Raw genomic sequence first — 20,961 nt, forward strand, 5'->3', positions numbered from 1 at the left:
AGTTTTATTCACGATTCCGACTAGAGCGAAGTACTTAATTAAATTTCATTCGGAATGTTCTGAAATAGTTCGTAATACTGAAGTTACATTTATTTTTATAAGTAAGTAGCTTATTTTATTGCGTTCATAAATACCGTAAAATTGGGCGACGATAAATTGCCAGATTGACAGGTTCGGAATGATAAAGGATCTTTAGTTATCTGTTCGTAGTCGCTTCGTTTACAAAGCGGAAAAATGCTGGGATTAACTACGAAAACGTTGGGAGTGAATGCGTTAATTTATCTTGATATAATAATTATTAATTAGCTTGATTCATTCGGGAATAAGTCAAACCAAAAGAGTGGTCATGAAAGAGCCAGGTTTTAAAATAGCCGATTGCATTATATCAATAGTTCGTGAACGAACTATAATTTTTGTGTTCTTACTACACTAATTTCCCGTGTCCCACAAACATTTCACTCATATGAACACGCTCCAAAACTACCGAAATAATGCAAACCTCTCTTTCAAAACCTAGCTCCTTCGTGCCACTTTCCCCCTTCATGTATGCAGAGACATATCTAATTTTAGAGGGCTATTAAAGAAGGATAATCTCATAAGGTGCAGGGAGGCAATTTCGACTGCGGTAAATTTCAAATAATCGAAATATCTCCCATGTTTTACATTATTAATTACTGTGCCCATTTATGTCCAGATAGCGAAAAACATCTAACACCACCAACATCTTCTTCGCTTTCTGGACATATAATATGGCACTCTAGTTAATTAATAATGTAAAACATGGAAGATATTTCGATTAGTTGAAATTCCCCGCAGTCAAAATTGCCCCCCTGCACCTTACGCTACTATTTATATCTACTGCAAATTCAAATGTTTTAAGTAATTTATGACATTAATATTATTATCGACGGTTCGAATCGCAACGTATCAGAAATCCATGGTAAAAATAATATAATGAAACGTATATTTTCTAAATTTACATCTCTTTATTCGTAAACTCTTCATTTTCTTCGATTGCTCTTCGTGGTGTTATTTTTTAGACGGAAATGTCAATGATATGAAACTTATTACTAACTGTGATTGAAAATATTTGAAAACTGTTTTATGTACAGTATGAGTAGAAATAACATAAGTAATTTAAAAGGGTTGCAAAGTGACTCTGATATCTTTGGATAAATTATTTCTGTCTTGCCTCCTATCAAACAAGAATCTTTGGCATATTTACAAAATATTCTTATGAAATTATCTTGTCTAAATAGATTTAACTACAAATATATACAACCTTTATAAGAATTTTAAATATCGTCATCATCATTAATCTTGCTTAAGCTTGCTTCTTATCTACAGCTAATATGTTACAGACTTATTTTCTAATAGGCTTTATTATTTGTAGCAAATACATCATGAATTTGGTATTGTTATAAAATGCACATATATTAGTGAGACCATGACGACAGTCCATTGTGGAGCAACATTAATGCCTGAAACAATAAAAGAATAAGTTTTAGCAGTCATCAAGAAAAGTGTAGAACCTATTTGCTTCGCATTAGGACTGAAGTTACTAAGATTGTAGTGACAAGAAAGGCAAGTGCTCGTCTCTATAATGCTTTTTCATCTCGATTCGAAGACTCTTCTACCCCCTCCCTGTCCCCTCACCCTTTCACTCTCCATCTTTATATTTCACCACGCTAAATTCTTAAAAATATGCCAATATGAATGGTCACTAACACAGTCCACTACGTTTACGAGTCTACATAGTAGTTCGTGTAAGAAATTAATACAATATGCACTTATAAATACTACAATAACTGAGGTATTGATGTTGAATATGTTTTATAGATTTATCGAGAATTTTCGAGAATTTATCGAGAATACTAAACTTACCACTATCTGGTGCAGACGTGTGCATTGAATTTGGTGATTCAGGAGGCGTAACAGGTGGATCTATAAAAACAATAGAAGGAATAATTATATGTGATTGCTACATAATGAAAGGCATTAAAATAAGAGTGTGGATTAAAAATATCAATCATTAATATCTAATTATGTACAGCTGCATACACTGCTTTATCTACACACATTATTATACGAGTAAGCGATCTGTGATGTGTCCAGCAACTGCATGTTACGACCGCCGCCGGTATTTGATCTCGACTAGTACTAAAGATGAGGTCTAATCAAATTCTTTTGTTTTAAAATTTTAATTTTATTATTTAATCGATATCGACGTTACGGCTATTATTAGGTACGCAATACTAATTTTATTTTTAATTAATTTTAGCGGAGTTTGAAAATTTATAGCCCAAGCCTTCTCGCGCATGAGAGGAGGCCTGTGCCCAGCAGTGGGACGTATATAGGCTGAATTATATATAATATGTATATTGAAAATTTACGTCACCTCTATAAAATATATCCCTTTTCCTGCTAAAGTAGTTGGCGAGCGGCACTTGCATATCGCAGAGAATCTCCACAGTCGGGGGCAAAGCGTCGACCCTAACCAGGGCGCTGGTGAGTGCAGTATACCGGCCTTCCAGCAGCTTGATGGTGGTCTTCGCGTTCAAAGGCCTGCGAAGTTACATGTCTAATAAATAAGTGTTCAATATCAACTAATACAAGGATGACTGAAACTACGATGCAATGTTTTTGTCGAAGTTTATATTTATTGGTTTAAATAACTGTAAAGTCTACGTAGATTTTTTTTAATTACATTATTTTTCATATGATTGTGTTGAAAATACATAGGTAAACTAGAAGCATGAAACTAGTCATAATGTTAATTTACTTATGTTTTATGCAGAATGTAATTTCTGTAACACTAACTCATTCAGTACCTTTCCAAAGTAGTAGAATGGTATTTTTTGGAAAGCAATGACAATGAAAGAGTATAAGAACACTTTTAGAGGCTGACAGTCACCTTCGAATTTCTCCTGAATGTCATTCCAAATCAATAAAATTAGCCGAACGCTGCCTAGGTATGTAATATGCCAATACCTAAATACCCGATCGCATAAGATGGACACTAGCAAGAAAATTTAATCCTCTTGTAACATTATAATAGCCCAAAGATATTAAATTTGTATCCCTTTTGGTCCCTTTGGCCGGGTTCGGGAAAATGCCAATGGTAGGAAATCTGGCGCGCCCGGCATCCGCGGTACGCAGGTTCGACTAACTTTCGTTGGGAATCCGAATTATTTAGCCTAAACTGAGTTTGGAATTTATGGACACTTAGTTTGACTGAAACCGCTGTACCGTAAAAAGTGCCTATATCTTATATTGTCCGTGAGATTGTGTTGTTTAATGTGATAAAATCATATATCAGACGAGGCGAGGTCATAGTACTTTATCGATTTCCATGAATCACTTACGAGGCTATCGAGTCAGTCACGAGAATGAATTTAGGATATAATCCCAATCGGATTTTTTTATAAACTAAACCGGCAAAAAATATTTTTAGGAAATAATTGACTCTGGCGATCAAGTCGTGTCACAAATAAGTTTCTGCCAAAAAAGTCATTCTTAAAAACATATTTAAGTAATTGTATTAAGTACGTAAAGTTTATAAAGGTAGGTTACAATCGACTTGTAAAATTTTATTACATTGTTACAAACCTGACATTCGTTGATATATTTTTTTATTTGTGTATTTGAATAAATAAAACGTTAGAATCACGTTTGTGACACATTAAAACTCTGGCCAGTGAGTCGTGTCACTACTTTTTTTATTCTTGTATGTTTTTATGTATGTTTTCATCTTAGCTAGAAATCATATTATATTAGATCCTATATTCGCTTTTTGTCATTGCTATAAACGGCTCGAATCCATTCCCTTATGTTTCCACTATAAGGAACGTCCAAGTGAGTGTTCTACGTTATTCGACAGCGATTTGGAAGTTTGTTGCCCTCGCGTACTGTTTGAATCGATTATGCGAATCGGATTCCCTGTTGTTGAATCATGTACAGTAATTTAATAATACCAACACTTATATAGTAACCATAAAGACAAACGCGAGAATGGGATGCGATGCGACACAGAAACAAAGATACACTTGGAGAGTCGACCGTTGTAACAAATCGAATTGATCTGTTTCTTACATTGTTTAGATCGACTACATTTTACAACGACGTTAATCGGCAAGTAATGTTTACGTGAATTAAAACCAATATCCTTTTACCTCGTTACAGCTTAAATAAATGGTCATACATAGATATAAATATTAAAATTGAAACTACGTCCTTTTTCATTGTCGAGGACTAATTAGGTTTTGTATTTTTATATTTTTATGTGTTCTTTTATAATATCACCATCCACTTATATTCATCTTCTCAATATCCATTTACAATTTACTTACATATATTTATTAGTGCATACAAACTTAATACCTAGAAACAAAATTTACTTACATAACTTCTAAATGTTACGTAATAAGTTTAGTAACCTTTTGTTAAATGGAGCACGAGAGAAGTTAAATTCCAACGGGTTTCTACGAACTATTATAATTAATGTACCTAGTAAAGATGGAAATCTCGGTGCTCGCATAATTAAATTGAGATCTTCTGTGACATTCGATGTTCACATTGCAAGGCAATGCATGTTGAGGTTACTAAGGCACTGTTAAGCATACAGCGAGTTTTGAAAATAATCGCTTCGAAAGTCCAAAACAAAGTCCTCTCCCCTCCAACTTTTGCACCGGACGTGCACATAAACAAAATTAAAAAAAAATCCTTTAAATGAAAATTATTTTGACCATGGTCAGTTGAGACATTAACGACATTTTTTCAAAAAACCGTACACAGTTTTCTTAAGAAACTCATTATCGTGGCAGTATATCTAATATGATTCAATGACGTAATAAGAATCATTATAACGACGTAAGTATCGTGAAGATACGATACGCCCTTTTACTTGGTACGGATTTTTAGTAGTAGTAGTAGTAGTAAAATACTTTATTGTACAAAAAGAAACATAAAACATGAATATTAGTAGTATTTTAGTATTGTTGATTTGTTTTTGTCATATGAAACTATGGAACCCTTTATTAAGAGTGGTCCATCATGAATTTTTCAGCAATAATCATAATCATCGAATAGGAATACTCATCACATATTAACATGTGTGATAGAAGGAGTCCAGTCCAGACAAACCATTCTATGAAAAAAGTACCAAAATCAGATTATTTATTTTATCAACCAAATAATATATACAGGAAAGACAGCTTTTGTTTTGAAAACAGTGCATGACCCGCACACCAAATTACCACAGCCTTACTTCTGACGGGACTGGTGGTGGGTAAAGCTACACAACGTAAGACGAGTACTACACGATTCACGTGTGCTGTCATATAAATTCCTCAAAATTAACATTGCAAACCAACTAGCAGTAAATGTACAATGCCTCAAGGATCTATTTTAGATTTAATCTTGTAAAAGTTTAGTTTAGTATTTGTATTGTAGTATATGTACCTCTGTATAGGTATTGAATTATATAAATAAGTGGTTTTCTACTACCACTAAGTACATATTCATATATTTGTTACAATATGAAACATTGGTTTTAAACTATTGTATGTTTTGGTAATCAGATAATTTATAACCAGGAGGCCGATTGTGTTTCAACAATTGATATGGTTTTAATCTCATTTCTATTTCAGACCCTGGATCTCTCACACACACCAATAAGTGCAAATAAAATACCCGATGAGATAACTCCTGATTATATTTCGTAAGAACAAAACATCGTTAACCGCTAGCACGGATCACAGTGCATCTCAAGCGCATCAGTGCTCATCGGTCATCACTAATCATGACACGACTCCCCCCGACTCATTGTTAATTTTGCCCGCGAATCAGCGTGACCGATGGTCAATTAGTTTGTAGTGTTTGTACTCCTATCATAGCAAGACTGAAACCTTGACATTTTAATTTAGAAGCGGCCTCCGAATGACGCTGCACACCCTGCAATGCCCACAATTACTTATTCTGTGCCAAAAGTATTATGTAGTAATACGGTAATACCTACAACTGAAGGCTTGCTTATTCTTATTGCAGTAACTGATTATGAATTTGGTCGTGGCTAAAGATCGTACTTACCGATTACCTGCTAAGATTAGGAGCTCCGGCTTTGGAAACACTCCTTCAGCTGAACAAATGATATTGAGGTACCCGTCGTCCAGCCTGTCTTGTATCATGTCGAAGCGTGTTTCTGGCACTAAAACAAAATAATAGTAGGTTTATTATATGAGATATGAGTATTAGTCTGTTCGAGAAACGGAAAACGGTGAAAAATAGAGATAATACTCCTACAAATACGTGCGATACCTCATTAGATTCATAATGATGTCTAGAAAAATGTATTCGAAGCGTGTATTAGCACACAAAAAATATCAAAAGTTATGAACAAAAATAGGGGGAAACTTTTATTTCCCCAATATCTCAAAAAGTATTCATATATAAGAAACGAAAATTAATATTATTAAAGAGGAGGATATTTCCAATAACACATTCCATACTTGCAGAGCTGTATCTCCATTATTTATACTTTTTATTAAACGATGAACACAGCCCTCCGCGCCTCATTTTCGGGAAACGCGCGCGGCGTGAAAAAGCGATTACGTAACATTAAATATGATTTTAAAGGTATTAAATATTCATTAAAAATATAAAAAAAATTATGGTGTATTTAAAACATGTCAACAAATGTACTACTTATAGAAATTTATCTTAAAGTTATTTTTTCAACAAGTTAGGCAATTGTTAATTATCAAAATTTTCTCGAACTTCCTTCTTTATAAGATGACGTTATAAAAGTTCTAAAACAATTAATAGTTTGCTTATAATGTTGTTTTAAGTTTTACAATTTTACCTTGATTTTTCGTTTTTTGTCAAATTTCGATGTTATTCTAAAACTTATTTTAAGCAAAGTATTAACTTTATTAAAACTTTATAATGTGATCTTATTAAGCATTTATATGAGAAGGGCTCTAGAAAGCGACAAAATTTTACGATAGTTATTTATAATTTTTTTTGGTTTATGCGTCGTTGGACTAAAAGTAAATATGGCGATGTATAAAAATGTCTACTTGCATAAGTTCGTGCGTATATAATTTCGACGAAGTATAAAAATGTGCATCTGTACATTAGACCAAATATAAATATGTTGCGGCACTAGACTAAAAGTAAATATGACGATGTATAAAAATGTCCACTTTTGGAGGAGAAACAATGAATAAAATATTTTTATTTTAAGTGTAAGCAGAGCAATTTGGTTTAGTAGTTTTGTTAAAGATAATTAATAAACATATTTTCAAATGTTCTCAGTTTTTTTTTATAATTTATAGATAAATGTTTGTCTGTTTAGAATTCAGCTTGTTTGTTGATCGCTTATCTATTAGCTTGTTCATATTTATTGAATATTATTCGTTTTAATTTAAGAACTAGATGTTACGAGGGGATGAATTTGTTCCGTATATGTATTATTATAATCCTGGACCTATGTAAAGAAAGTAGTCATTTTTATATTCCGACTTGATAAGACTTAGACATTTGTATACTTTGAAAGTAGTCATTTTTATATTCCGACTTGATAAGACTTAGACATTTGTATACTTTGAAAGTAGTCATTTTTATATTCCGACTTGATAAGACTTAAACATTTTGAAGTATTGGCTTTCTAATACTCGGACCAATTTTTATTTTATATGTAGACATTTTTATACATCGCCATATTTACTTTTAGTCCAACGACGCATAAACCATTTTTTTTCGTTTTCAATAAAGAAGGAAGTTTGAGAAAATTTTGTTAATTAACAATTGCCTAACTTGTTGAAAAAATTATTTTAAGATAAATTTCTACAACTAGTACTTTTGTTGACATGTAAATACACTATAATTTTTATAAATTTTTCAATAAGTATTTAATACTTTTAAACCTATATTTAATGTTACGTAACCGCTTTTTCACGCCGCGCGCGTTTCCCGAAAATGAGGCACGGAGGGCTGTGTTCAGCGTTTAATAAAAAGTATAAATAATGGAGATACAGCTCTGCAAGTATAGGATGTTTTATTGGAAATATCCTCCTCTTTAATAATATTAATTTTTGTTTCTTAAATATGAATACTTTTCGAGATATTGGGGAAATATATAATATCTACTTTTCCCCCCCTTTTTTTGTTCATAACTTTTGATATTTTTTGTGTGCTAATACACGCTTCGAATACATTTTTCTAGACATCATTACGGATCTAATGAGGTATCACACGTATTTTTAGGAGTATTATCTATATTTTTAACCATTTTCCGTTTCTCGAACAGACTATATATTATAAATAAAAATATAGAAATATATTGTGAGTTTTCAATATTTTTAACGGTTTGATTTTAAGACTACCTCGCTTTACCATAGGAAAAATAAAATTAGTGTAGGTATAGGGCTATCTCTACATAATTATCATAAAATGGACAGACTAAACTCTCACGCATGAAATTAACATATTAATACCAGCATTATTAGTTTATTTTTGATTTGAATTTAGATTGCATGCCCTTTGATATGGATGTCATTAACTCGCAGTATTCCGACCGAGGCTTCCTTTAGGTACCTACATCCAACGGTCTATGATCACGCAAACTGTATTGGATAACATGATGGGTGTGTGAAGAATTAAGTATCTAGAAGAGCGTAATATTTTATCGCATTCCTGCAGACGCATCCGAGTAATTACCTACCTATAGCATAGCTATTTTCTAGATTGTGGGCGTACAGGCGGCCTAGACAAGGGGACGATCTAGGGAGTGCTCCCGTTACTGGTTTTCAATACAAACATAGTACCGGAACCGGGAATACCCGGTTCCTCCATATTAGTGAGACAGTGACAGTTGCGTCTCGTTCGCTACGTAGCGTTACCCTTGGCATGTTGCATGCATGTGCCAGTCACGCCAGTAGGTACATCACAGCGGACGTCACTCCTGGCGGCTTAGCACGGTCGCGTTTTTATCCCTTGTCACCATGCCTGTCACGTTCTAACAAGTATGTAAGTGCGAAAGGGACGCGCATAGTGATAGTCGATAAAAATGGAACCGTGCTGAGCCCGCTGATCTCGCCAGCTCGGTGTTGGAGCGTCCTATCTGACAGGAGCTACGCCTCATTCTTAACGCCGCATAAGGCCTAATTGACACCACGCGGTAATTTATCATCATTTATTTATTTATTAACTAACTTACATTAACAGGTATACCAAACATGTAAATTATAGTTATAGGTTACTATACTAAAGTATACTATACTGTTTGAACTTAATTAAATTTAACAAGACAAAAATTAGTACCTATATCAAAGATACGGGGTATAAACTCGTTGCTCGTATTTATTTGCTTTCCTGTTTATTACTTCGGATCCAATAATTTTAAGTAATAATTGAAAAGAAATACTAAACTGATTTTAGTCACTTACTATGACAGGTGAAAATACGGGAGTTGATCCGTAAAATTAGTATAAAACATTCACTGCTAACGTTTTCGGTGCGCTACGCTCGCTCATAGTCAATCCCAGTGTCTTCCCGCTTTGTAGAGGAAAGCGATTACGAACACAGAAAATTGAAACTCATCCACGAATCGCCCTTTCCCAGCCTCTGCAATAATGTACTATTTTTTTATGGGTTTTCTGTACCCTAACCCTGCCACCTAACTGAACAATGTACCATACCCTTTTTCTGTATACGTGTTCACAATCTGCTAACAATTAAGAAGTTTTTAGGATTCCGTACCCAATGGGTAAAAACGTGACCCTATTACTAATAAGACTCCACTGTCCGTCCGTCTATCCGTCTGTCTGTCACCAGGCTGTATCTCATGAACCGTGATAGCTAGACAGTTGAAATTTTCAAAGGTGATTTGTATGTAGGTATTTCTGTTGCCGCTACAACAACAAAATAATACTAAAAACAGAATATAAATATTTAAGTGGGGCTCCCATACAACAAACGTGATTCTTTTGCCATTTTTTGCGTAATGGTATGGAACCCTTCGTGCACGAGTCCGACTCGCACTTGGTCGGATTTTAACTATGCTTTTCAAAAAAAGAGCGGTTTGTATGATGCATATAAGTACAAGGTGTAACAAAAATCATAAAACGGATCCCCACTATTTTTGTTAGGTACATCTTGTATGGGAGTTTCCATTCGCTTTACCTCATTGTCGATGGTTTTAAATATTGATGGATTTTATCGTCATGCAATTTGTATTCCATTAGTTTAGCCTGATGCTTTAGTTTTACTTCGCCGTTTTATGATCATAGCCTAGATTAATTTGGACTTGCTTACTTAGCGTTCCAAAAAGTTTCTAATATTTAGTGTGCTCAGTTATTTTTAGTGTCCGACCGAAGATTCGGTTTCGGTTTCGGCTAGTTTCGGCCGTAGTTTCGGTTTCGGCTAAAAAACGGCCGAACCTTTCGGCCGGGCCGAAATTTACGAAATGGTAATTCGTACTATGAGACTATGAAACTAAACTATGTGACAAAGACCATAAGTTGGGGAACGAGTAGGACAATAATATTAATATATTGATTTATATATACAGAAATTAATTGGTTTATTAGAAAACACAATTCCCCTAATGAGGGCGCCACAGGACGGTCGAGCATTTTATGACATTTTTTCTACGATTTTAACAAGTTATAAAAGTTTCGGTTTCGGCCGAAACTCGAGTCACAGCCGAACCTTCGATTTCGGTTTCAGCAAAAAAACATGTTTCGGTCGGACACTGTTTGAAGTTTGTTCCATTTTCTATTAATGGGGCATTAGTGGAGCATTAAAGCCAAAATTGGTACATTGATTTAGTTTGTCGCCTGAATGGTGGTTTGGTATATTATTAGGGCGATGCCCAGCCTTGTGAATAAATTTCCCGCTTTTAAATCGAATAATAACACGTAGGTATCAGGTCAGGCAATTACATTTTTAAACAATGCTTATGCCCAAAATGACGTTTTGGTTGAAGAAATGTAACTTGACATTGACAGATCGCTGTGACATTTTGCATTATTCGAATACGGCCGTGTGTCTTTATTAATGCACTTTTTTTTGGAGCTCGACAATAGGCTTACATACTTTGCACCACAGAAAAAAATTAAGAGGTTAGTATAAAAAAAGTATGAGTACCGTCAACAATGGTGAATAGGGATGACAGGGGTGAACAGTGAACCGGGCCTTCGCCCGTTTTCAGTAGTACTAGCGGTTGAACAAAATCAGCTACAAATGGTGTTAAAGGTATGAAAATCGGCACGATTAATCTTTAGGCCATTTGAATCAATTTGACCCTTATCACCAAAAAAAAAAAACCGGGCAAGTGCGAGTCGGACTCGCGCACGAAGGGTTCCGTACCATAATGCAAAACAAAACGAAAAAAAAAAAGCAAAAAAAAAACGGTCACCCATCCAAGTACTGACCACTCCCGACGTTGCTTAACTTTGGTCAAAAATCACGTTTGTTGTATGGGAGCCCCATTTAAATCTTTATTTTATTCTGTTTTTAGTATTTGTTGTTATAGCGGCAACAGAAATACATCATCTGTGAAAATTTCAACTGTCTAGCTATCATGGTTCGTGAGATACAGCCTGGTGACAGACAGACGGACGGACGGACGGACGGACGGACGGACGGACAGCGAAGTCTTAGTAATAGGGTCCCGTTTTACCCTTTGGGTACGGAACCCTAAAAAACGGAAAGGAGTTATGACGTCATCTTTTTTTGTATGGAAAAAAACAAATTTTTGTTCAGAAACCTATCGTGTGTGGTATTAAATGAAAGGGCATTTTGAGCCGGTTCTAAACATATATCACATTATTATATTTCCGTCACTTGCATTCAATTAAAATAAAAATAATCTTCAAAACATACCAAGTTTGGGCTCCTCCAGATACGAAACCGTTGAATTATTTTTTGTAAAATATACCTCAACTAATACCCAATATCCTCATATCTAACCCCAAGAAATTAATTTCGAAAATATTTAGTTTAAGTATTTTTAGGGTTCCGTACCCAAAGGGTAAAACGGGACCCTATTACTAAGAGTTCGCTGTCCGTCCGTCCGTCCGTCCGTCCGTCCGTCCGTCCGTCCGTCCGTCCGTCCGTCTGTCACCAGGCTGTATCTCACGAACCGTGATAGCTAGACAGTTGAAATTTTCACAGATGATGTATTTCTGTTGCCCCTATAACAACAAATACTAAAAACAGAATAAAATAAAGATTTAAATGGGGCTCCCATACAACAAACGTGATTTTTGACCAAAGTTAAGCAACGTCGGGAGTGGTCAGTATTTGGATGGGTGACCGTTTTTTTTTTGCTTTTTTTTCGTTTTTTTTTTTTTCATTATGGTACGGAACCCTTCGTGCGCGAGTCCGACTCGCACTTACCCGGTTTTTTTATTTTTTTTTATTATTACAAATTGTGGTCTATCAATCTATTAATGAAACGGCCTCCTAGCCTAGTCGATAGTGACCCTGCCTATGAAGCAGGAGGTCCCAGGTTCGAATCCTGGTAAGGGCATTTATTTGTGTGTTCATCATCATCATCACACAAATAAATGCCCATATATACAAGCCCTGGTAAGACTTTACAAAAAATAATTCAACGGTTTCGTATCTGGAGGAGCCCCCTTGGTATGTTTTGAAAATTATTTTTATTTTAATTGAATGCAAGTGACGGAAATATAATAATGTGATATATTTTTAGAACCGGCTCAAAATGCCCTTTCATTTAATACCACACACAATAGGTTTCTGAACAATTTTTTTTTCCATACATAAAAAAGATGACGTCATAACTCCTTTCCGTTTGTTTATTTTTTGGTGCTACGGGTCAAATTGATTCAAATGGCCTAAAGATTAATCGTGCCGATTTTCATACCTTTAACCCTAGAGTGCTCGCACTATGAGCATTTTGCCGCCCTTGGCGAAAAAACTGTGATTACTTGAAAACGGTTAGTTTTTCAAGGCCATGCGTCTTAGTAGCTGCCCCCCCGTTCTTTACCTCTCTATTTTCCAAATTTGGAGAAATTTCGTGCGTGGTTGACTGCAGGAAGCCAATGTTGCTGCCTCTGTGTCGCGTTTGGCAGCAAATTGCTCACCGCGCGACTACTCACGTAAGTAAAATTTAGGGTCCGTTTTTTTCTAAAGTCAGAATATTAATAGTATTTATTAAGTTTAATATTGTTTTGATATTAACAAAGTAAAAATAAGAGATAATGTTATTTAATTTATTCGCATTTATATTTTTTTCTTGAAATTACTAAGCACATGTTATTGTGACGAAACTTTTTGAGAGAAATTCCTCTAGCTATGTTCATACCATATATGATTAAATTATTTAACGTAAATACTTTTTTCATAGAAGCAATTGGGGAACCAAATCTTCAGTTTTGTGTCATCTGAACTCCAAAATACACCTTCAGTTGGAGAAGATAATGTTATGTGCACTATGCCCGTCCAAGGAAAATAGAAGGTCCAAACAGAGTACAATATATGTGCAAAGTTACTGTGCAACGTACATTGTATACCAATGTACCAGGACTGTTTTGCTAAAATGTATACAGAAGATAATCAAAACGTATAATTTTATTAAAAATATCAATACTTCTTTTTTTTTTTATTTACGCTAAGGCAAAGGCCTTATTAAAACTCGAAAATTTTTACCTAAGATTTCCAGACATTTTTTTTTATGTACTATTAAGTATTAAATTATAAGAAAAGTTACATTTTCTAACAGTATTTGATTTATTTTATCCCATAAAAATGATTAGGTACAAGGTGATTTAGTTATAATATTAAACAAAAAATCATGTTAATTATGGGCGGCAAAATGCTCCCTACGCGAGCACTCGCGTTACACGGAGAGGCCCGACTACTCTAGGGTTAACACCATTTGCAGCTGATTCCCGATTTAGGCTGTACCGCTATCGCTACAGAAGGTGCAACTCTGTAGCAATCTTGTTTCGAATGGAATCTTAATATTTTGGAGGCGTTTTAAGTATAGGCGACTGTAAAAGTATGGATCGCGAATACCCTTAATCACAGAAACATATTCCATATTCCCAGTGACTTGACAACAAGCAAAATAATAATGTAGCATAAGAGAGCAGGACCGCATCCCCCTGCAAGCAGGTACTTATGTGGTAAACGTAACACAGAATAGTGCACTCGCATAAATGGATAAAGTTACCCGGCGTAATTTCCGGACCGTCTCAGCTCACAAAGCTACAACGATATGGTTTAAGCTATAACAGCTGCACACGAACATAGCCCTTATTAGTAATGAACTAGGAGCGTCAGTAGATTACTTAGTGATTGATGTGAATTTAGATATTTTGTTTCAAACAGGATGCTGATTTTAGTGCCCTCGCCTTGTTGATTTTGAAATTCGTAACAACTAGGAGATCAAACATATGGAGAAGAATAAGGTTATATAAACATTACTAAAAAGTACCTAAACGAAACCAGCGATACTTATGCGTGAGTGATTTTCTCAAAAATGCTAAACTAAAAAGATATCTATTCCAGTATTATAATTGAATAAATACAAGCAAGCTTTCTTTCGTTATTAACTTTTCATTCCCCTAGAAACATAACTAAATGCTAAAATCATTTAATGCTTTGTTTAGGCCCTTTTAAACTTGTATTTGGAGCTTTTATTGACAATCAAAGACAAAATATGTCAATGTAAAGGTAATTGAACGTGCTTTCAATTATTTCAATATTAATTAGACAGTGCAATTACGCTAAGAGTCACTTAAGTCCTTTTTATTGGAAGGTAAAGGTATTGTTTTCGATGGCGAAGTATGAGAATTGCAAGGGGGGAATTCAAGGGGTTGGTGGGGGTAGCGGGAGCGTGACCTATTTTCAGCTTGCCAACAGAGTTTCTTGTACCCTAGGAACAACACTAAAAGGATTATAAGTCAAACTGCGGCCTATTATGTATATATTACTTTATCAGTAACAATCCCACTGACAAAGCCAGCCTGCCAAAATACCCTGCCTGTCTGCCTGTATGCCTGTTACATACTTAAACAAGTAATTACAAGCTACAAGGCAATGCTGTTACATACTTGTTTAAGTATGTAACAGGCATTACCTACTAATACTTTTTTAACGAGTCATACTTGCTCCGTAATTTAAAGTAAATCTATTACATTGGAATCCATACCAAATATGGTCATCGGTCTGGTCCTCTCGTCTTCAGCCAAGAATGTGGAGACGACACATGTGTAGTTCCCCGTGAGATCTGTGGTGGGAGACAGGATTCGCAGCGCTCTGTGCTGCGTGTACGCATTGTGGGATACCCTGTAGTTGAGGTCGAGCTGGAACACAATACAGTTGTTGATTAGTTTAATTAAATTTGTACTATTCAACAAAACCCTTAACCAGATAGAGAGAATTATTTTTACCTACGAGTGCTCTATTTTTGCATAGGTAGGCGGTTTGCTAGCATGCAATTGACAGCAATGCTGCAAGCTGCATTGCAGCAACAAAGGTAATTTTATCAATTAACATTAATTTTGCATTTTTTGTAGCCATTAGCCTGCAGCTACCCCATATAAACGTGATCAACGTTCCTCCAGTTCAATGCGTCTTTGCCCAGCGACGGGCCCTGCGGTGAGCAATCTCAGGGATATTGGAATGGTATCTTCTTTGCCACCCAGAGTGTAGGCATCTTCTAATGCAAAATACATTCTGCTAGATCTTGTGCTATCCTTTGCCATTTTCTACCGGCTATTTTGACCAGATCTTGAGTCCACACATTGGCTACCAATCCACATTTCGGCGACCAGAACGAAGTAATGTATTAGGCCGTTCATCTATATATAAATATTATCTAAACCTTACTTTATCTTTTAATATCCCCAGTGCTTGCGGCTTCTGCGGCGGTATCCATTGGTACACCGGCTGCTCCCGGTAATTGAAGAACCACTTCACTACCAGTCCCGTCACGTTAGTGGTCACGTAGTCGCAGTCCAGCGTGATGGAATCCTTGGTGCCGTACTGTATCACTTCTGGTACACGCATGTGCGTTATGCGTACGGAGTTGACACCTGGGAAAGAAATATTTATTCAGTTTATTAATATACTTTATAAATAATACTGACTTAAAATAAAATAAACTAATATATTTTATTTCTCGTAAAGGAAACTCATTTAATTGTATGAGTGAATTGCAAAAAATGATTACATAGTTAAGCACGTGAAATTAGTCTAAAGTTAATTGATTCCATTGTATTACCACAGTTAAGCCATTTCTATTTCTAAGTTAGATGCATGAAAGTGTGTTAGCGTATGCTAAAGACTTATATGTGTACGAATTAAGTATACAATAAATACAATACAATACAATTTATATAGTTAATTTTCGTAACACAAATGAATCAATTAAGTTAAGTATAATCACAGCTTCTTAACTGCGCTTTTAAAATGAATATAAAACTAAATTTAACTACAATTACGATAACTAAAGCTAAGAAATTAAAAATATCGTAGTTTGTCCAAATTGGTCCACGAATGGGAACGAAATCCTCTCCGCCCATGGTTGCCTGCAGAGCGATCCAGTGGGCCCTGCTATATTTAGTCTCTGGCTATTAATTCACGGCCCGATTCGAACTTTAAGATACGTCAGTTAATAGATCTAGAAACCGCCCATGTTATTCACAATCTTACGTCCAAGTTGAACGTCCCACGTGTGGTACCTGGATGATGGCACCATCGGCGGAGACTCACAAATGGTCCTGATAGATTGTGTCCTGTGTTTATCCCTAGTTATACAGAGTGATTTTGTACACTAAACTTGTATTTGTAATCAAATTCTAGGATCATTGCAAATAATAATAAAAAATCTATGAACCTTCGCGGTTAACAGCGCCGTCTGCCTGCAAAACATTGAAAATATGTATTTATATTTAATCTTTTTTCGTTAGGATGCTGACATTTGATTTAACAAGCTTAATGATTTTACGTTGGAAGGATTCGATTCGTCTAGATACCTTTGTGATATTAGCGTGGTTTTATTTTTTGTTATTCGTTCCACAAACGCTGTGGCTGCGGGAAATGAATTCCAAGGTTTTCCAAAATCATCATCATCATCTCAGCCATAAGACGTCCACTGCTGAACATAGGCCTCCCCCTTGGACCTCCATACGTGCCGGTTGGAAGCGACCCGCATCCAGCGTCTTCCGGCGACCTTAACAAGATCGTCTGTCCATCTTGTGGGTGGACGTCCTACGCTGCGCTTGCTAGTCCGTGGTCTCCACTCGAGCACTTTTCGACCCCATCGGCCATCTTCTCTGCGTGCAATGTGGCCTGCCCATTGCCACTTCAGCTTGCTAATCCGGTGGGCTATGTCGGTGACTTTAGTTCGTCTACGGATCTCCTCATTTCTGATTCGATCACGTAGAGAAACTCCGAGCATAGCCCTCTCCATAGCTCGTTGAGCGACTTTAAGTTTTGAGATGAGGCCGATAGTGAAAGACCACGTTTCGGAGCCGTAAGTCATCACTGGTAACACACATTGATCCAAAATACTTGGGTATAAAATAAAAACCACAAGCTGTACCTCTAACAATTACGCTGGCCGTCATGTAAACCCTGTTTGTTTACAAACCTTTTGTTTATTTTAGAACGAAACTTTTTTCATAGTCGAATAAAATGCATGTATTTTTATGTTACCCTTTCAAGTCGAAAAGAACAACTTACGCGCGCATTATATAATCATCATCTTACCATTTATCAATTACATACGAAGGCACGATAATTTAGGCTCGACACACTTCCTGGCATGTGGCGTACATTTTTAAACACCTCTGATAGATTAAAGTGAGTCAGACAGCTGTTTAAGTTGTGAATTATTCAGGTTAAAGGAAGAAACGTGTTTTTGGGGTTCCGTGTGTACATTTTAATTTATTGACAAAACGTAACAAAGTTACAATTACGATATTAAAATAATTAAAAGTTACTAAATATATTATTTGAATTCACTAATAATTATAAAATTGAAAAACCATAAAATATTGTGGATTTGTGGACCTAACCATTACTTGTAAGTAACTAAGTAATTGTAATATGCTATAGCATACCTATTATAACATCTTTTCATACCCTACTTTTTTCACTATCCGTCAAAAGTTTACAATCAATCTTCGATTTCCGTACCTACAATTGACTTTCGTGTGATCATTCTGACATTTTTTCCAGAGCTGCCTGTAGTAGATATGATTCGGTTAAGTTGTGTTCTAATGTATGGGGAAGACAAACAAATTATAGCCAGCCTTTTATGAATGTAGTATGATACCTTTTGGTATGGTGCTTTACCCACGCTAGCGTCTCCTTCCCTCCCCCTGCCGCAACCTCCCCTTTTTGCATGAAATATGTCCCGGTATTCGGTTTTTATTAATTTTTGAGAAAAGTACCTATTACAATTAGGAATAAAGTATCAAGGTAAGAAATAATCCTTAATAATTCTAAACAAAAAAGGTTATATGCAACTTTTTGGTAAGACTCACCATATTCATGTATTAACTTGTTGAAGTTCAATATAACATAGTACGTGAAAGTACTGAAAGAAATCTTATACGGAGAATAAGCTTGCAAGGTTATACTCCGTGTAGGATTTCTTTCAGTACTATTACGTACTATGTTATATTGAACTTCAACAAGTTTTTCAACGGTTAAATTTTGTCGAAGTTCATCTAGCCATAACATGAATATGGTGCGTCATATCAAAAAAATTAATATAAGCTTTTTTGTTAAGAATTTAATAGGAATTATTTTTTTCCTTGACACTTTTTTTCTATATTGTATACCTTCCCCAAAAAATGAAAAAAACTGTGAACCGGGACATATTTCATGCAAAAAGGGGGGGTTGCGGCAGGGGGAGGGAAGGGGACGCTAGCGTGCGTAAAGCACCATACCCAAAGGTATCATACTACATTCATAAAAGGCTGGCTATAATTAGTTTTTCAGAAAACACAATTTGACCGAATCAGTAGTAAGCCGCAATTTAAAAACATTTCTGAACAAAAAATCTATAAATTTTTTATCGGCATGACGGGTGGTAATCTGATGGAAGGCCAACTGCGTTGCTGCGTTTGTACTTAGGTACATTTTGTGTGCATTTTGTACATAGTCATAGTCATAGTCATATATTTATTCAAAAAAAAAAACAATACAGGTATTGTGTTTGTAATACATGTCTTAAAACTAAAATTATTAAACACTTAAATAAAATGTAAAGATAATAATATATCCTAAACCTTAAAAAACATTATCATAAATTTCACCCACTGTGTAAAAGCAACTTCTCAATAAAAATCTTTTCAATTCCCTATGAAACAGCGAGTGATCCGTAATGATTTTTAGTTCAGTAGGCAATCTGTTATAAATGCGTGTTGTGACACTTGTCACTCGTCCGTACACAAAAAGAGATCGAGGTTTGCAAGATTTGTCTTTGACGTGTGTCATTTTCTATGTATTTGTGTCGTCATTACAGATTGGATTTTGTATGTAAGTGTGTGAGAAGTGCGACTGTGTGCACCTTTCCCCCTGCGAAAAATGGCAGAAAGATGGCTTGATGAGCAAAGGACATGCATGTGCGCATGATGCCATTATTACTGGCTTAATCTGAGAATATAAGAAGCTGAAGCACTGCTTTGGAACCTATTTATAGGAATCAACTATGTTTTTTTTTTGTAAACTCAACAATTAAAATCTATTTTTAAATCTGAACACTAATTAGTACCTATTTTCTAATTCAACTAAAAACTCGAACCTACTCAATACTTCGAGGTCAAATTTATATTGAGACGGAACCCTTCCAAACCTAAGTAATTAACATGTGTATCGGAGCGTTATAGCGGAACGACGCGTGCGCAACGTCCACGTTCTGCAGACTGCACCTACGATAAAGTGGTGCGATAGTATGGCGTTCAACAAAGCGTCTTGGGGTAAACTAAAATGTAGTACATTCACTACACCTACGTAGCACGTACGTACGCACGTATAGAGCGACATAAAATACATAGTAGAAATTAAATTAAATGGAACTAAAACAATCCATACTAAATTGTTGCCATGTTTAAGCATTTTACGTCAAAAATACGACAGTTACGTAGGAAGCGCCCTCAATAATTTTCTACAATTTCTTGTCGAACTATAGGTATTACTCGAACATCTAAAAGTAGATTTAGATTTCATTAACAAAAATATAATAACCATACAGATATTAGCTAAGCTAGATTCGCTTTTAGTCCAGTTAGGCAATGGGATAATGTAATGGTAAAACAATAAGTAGGTTTTTTGAGCAACGTTGAGTTGGGGTACCATATAATATGGTAAAGTTCAGTCAATAAGAGAAATCTGCCCTGCTTAACAACTGTCAAACAAAGCGAGTGACAGTAATTTCTAAGGCAAAAAAGCAACAGCGAAACAATGAAAAACATAATCATCTGGGTCAGTCAAGTAAATAATATATCTTGAAAATAATACCGGACAAACGGCACCGAAGGTTCCGTACTTTTTAAGTATTTGTTGTTATAGCGGCAACAGAAATACATCATCTGGTAAAATTTCAACTATCTATCTATCACAGTTCATGAGATACAGCCTGGTGACAGACAGACAGACGGACAGTAGAGTCTTAGTAATAGAGACCCGTTTAAACCCTTTGGGTACAATGGGTATGGAACCCTATGAAAGCATATCAAGATTGGCACGCGTCATATGTCATTAACAATACCTTCGGGGTAATTAACCTTAGGTATGAGTACACTTTTCTACCGTCTTTCAAACCAGTTTCATAAGCACGCGACTAAACGTACAATCTAACAAACTTTTCAACGCCTTCTCAAACTTTTTTATCACATTGTCATAAAGTTTATAATCGCCTGCACATATCAAATATAAACTGGTTAGCTTTACGCCCTAGTGCGCCCAAGA

At 35.5% G+C, this 20,961-nt stretch overlaps 1 protein-coding gene across 1 annotated transcript in view; it reads right to left on the reverse strand.

Annotated features, from left to right (window-relative positions):
• Positions 1–1,362: 1,362 nt before the first annotated feature.
• Positions 1,363–20,961, reverse strand: part of LOC134806878 (uncharacterized) — a 32,994-nt gene continuing 13,395 nt past the window's right edge. Inside the window, exons 2-7 of the mRNA XM_063780294.1 lie at positions 15,868–16,073; positions 15,188–15,341; positions 6,088–6,205; positions 2,399–2,565; positions 1,885–1,944; positions 1,363–1,481 (exon numbers count right to left, since the gene is read on the reverse strand). Of these exons, the coding sequence (XP_063636364.1) occupies positions 1,402–1,481; positions 1,885–1,944; positions 2,399–2,565; positions 6,088–6,205; positions 15,188–15,341; positions 15,868–16,073 (785 nt within the window). The 3' untranslated portion in view covers positions 1,363–1,401. The remainder of the gene's footprint in view (positions 1,482–1,884; positions 1,945–2,398; positions 2,566–6,087; positions 6,206–15,187; positions 15,342–15,867; positions 16,074–20,961) is intronic.

This window comes from Cydia splendana, chromosome 3 (genome assembly GCF_910591565.1).
Source record: "Cydia splendana chromosome 3, ilCydSple1.2, whole genome shotgun sequence".
Taxonomy (NCBI): Eukaryota; Metazoa; Arthropoda; class Insecta; order Lepidoptera; family Tortricidae; genus Cydia; species Cydia splendana.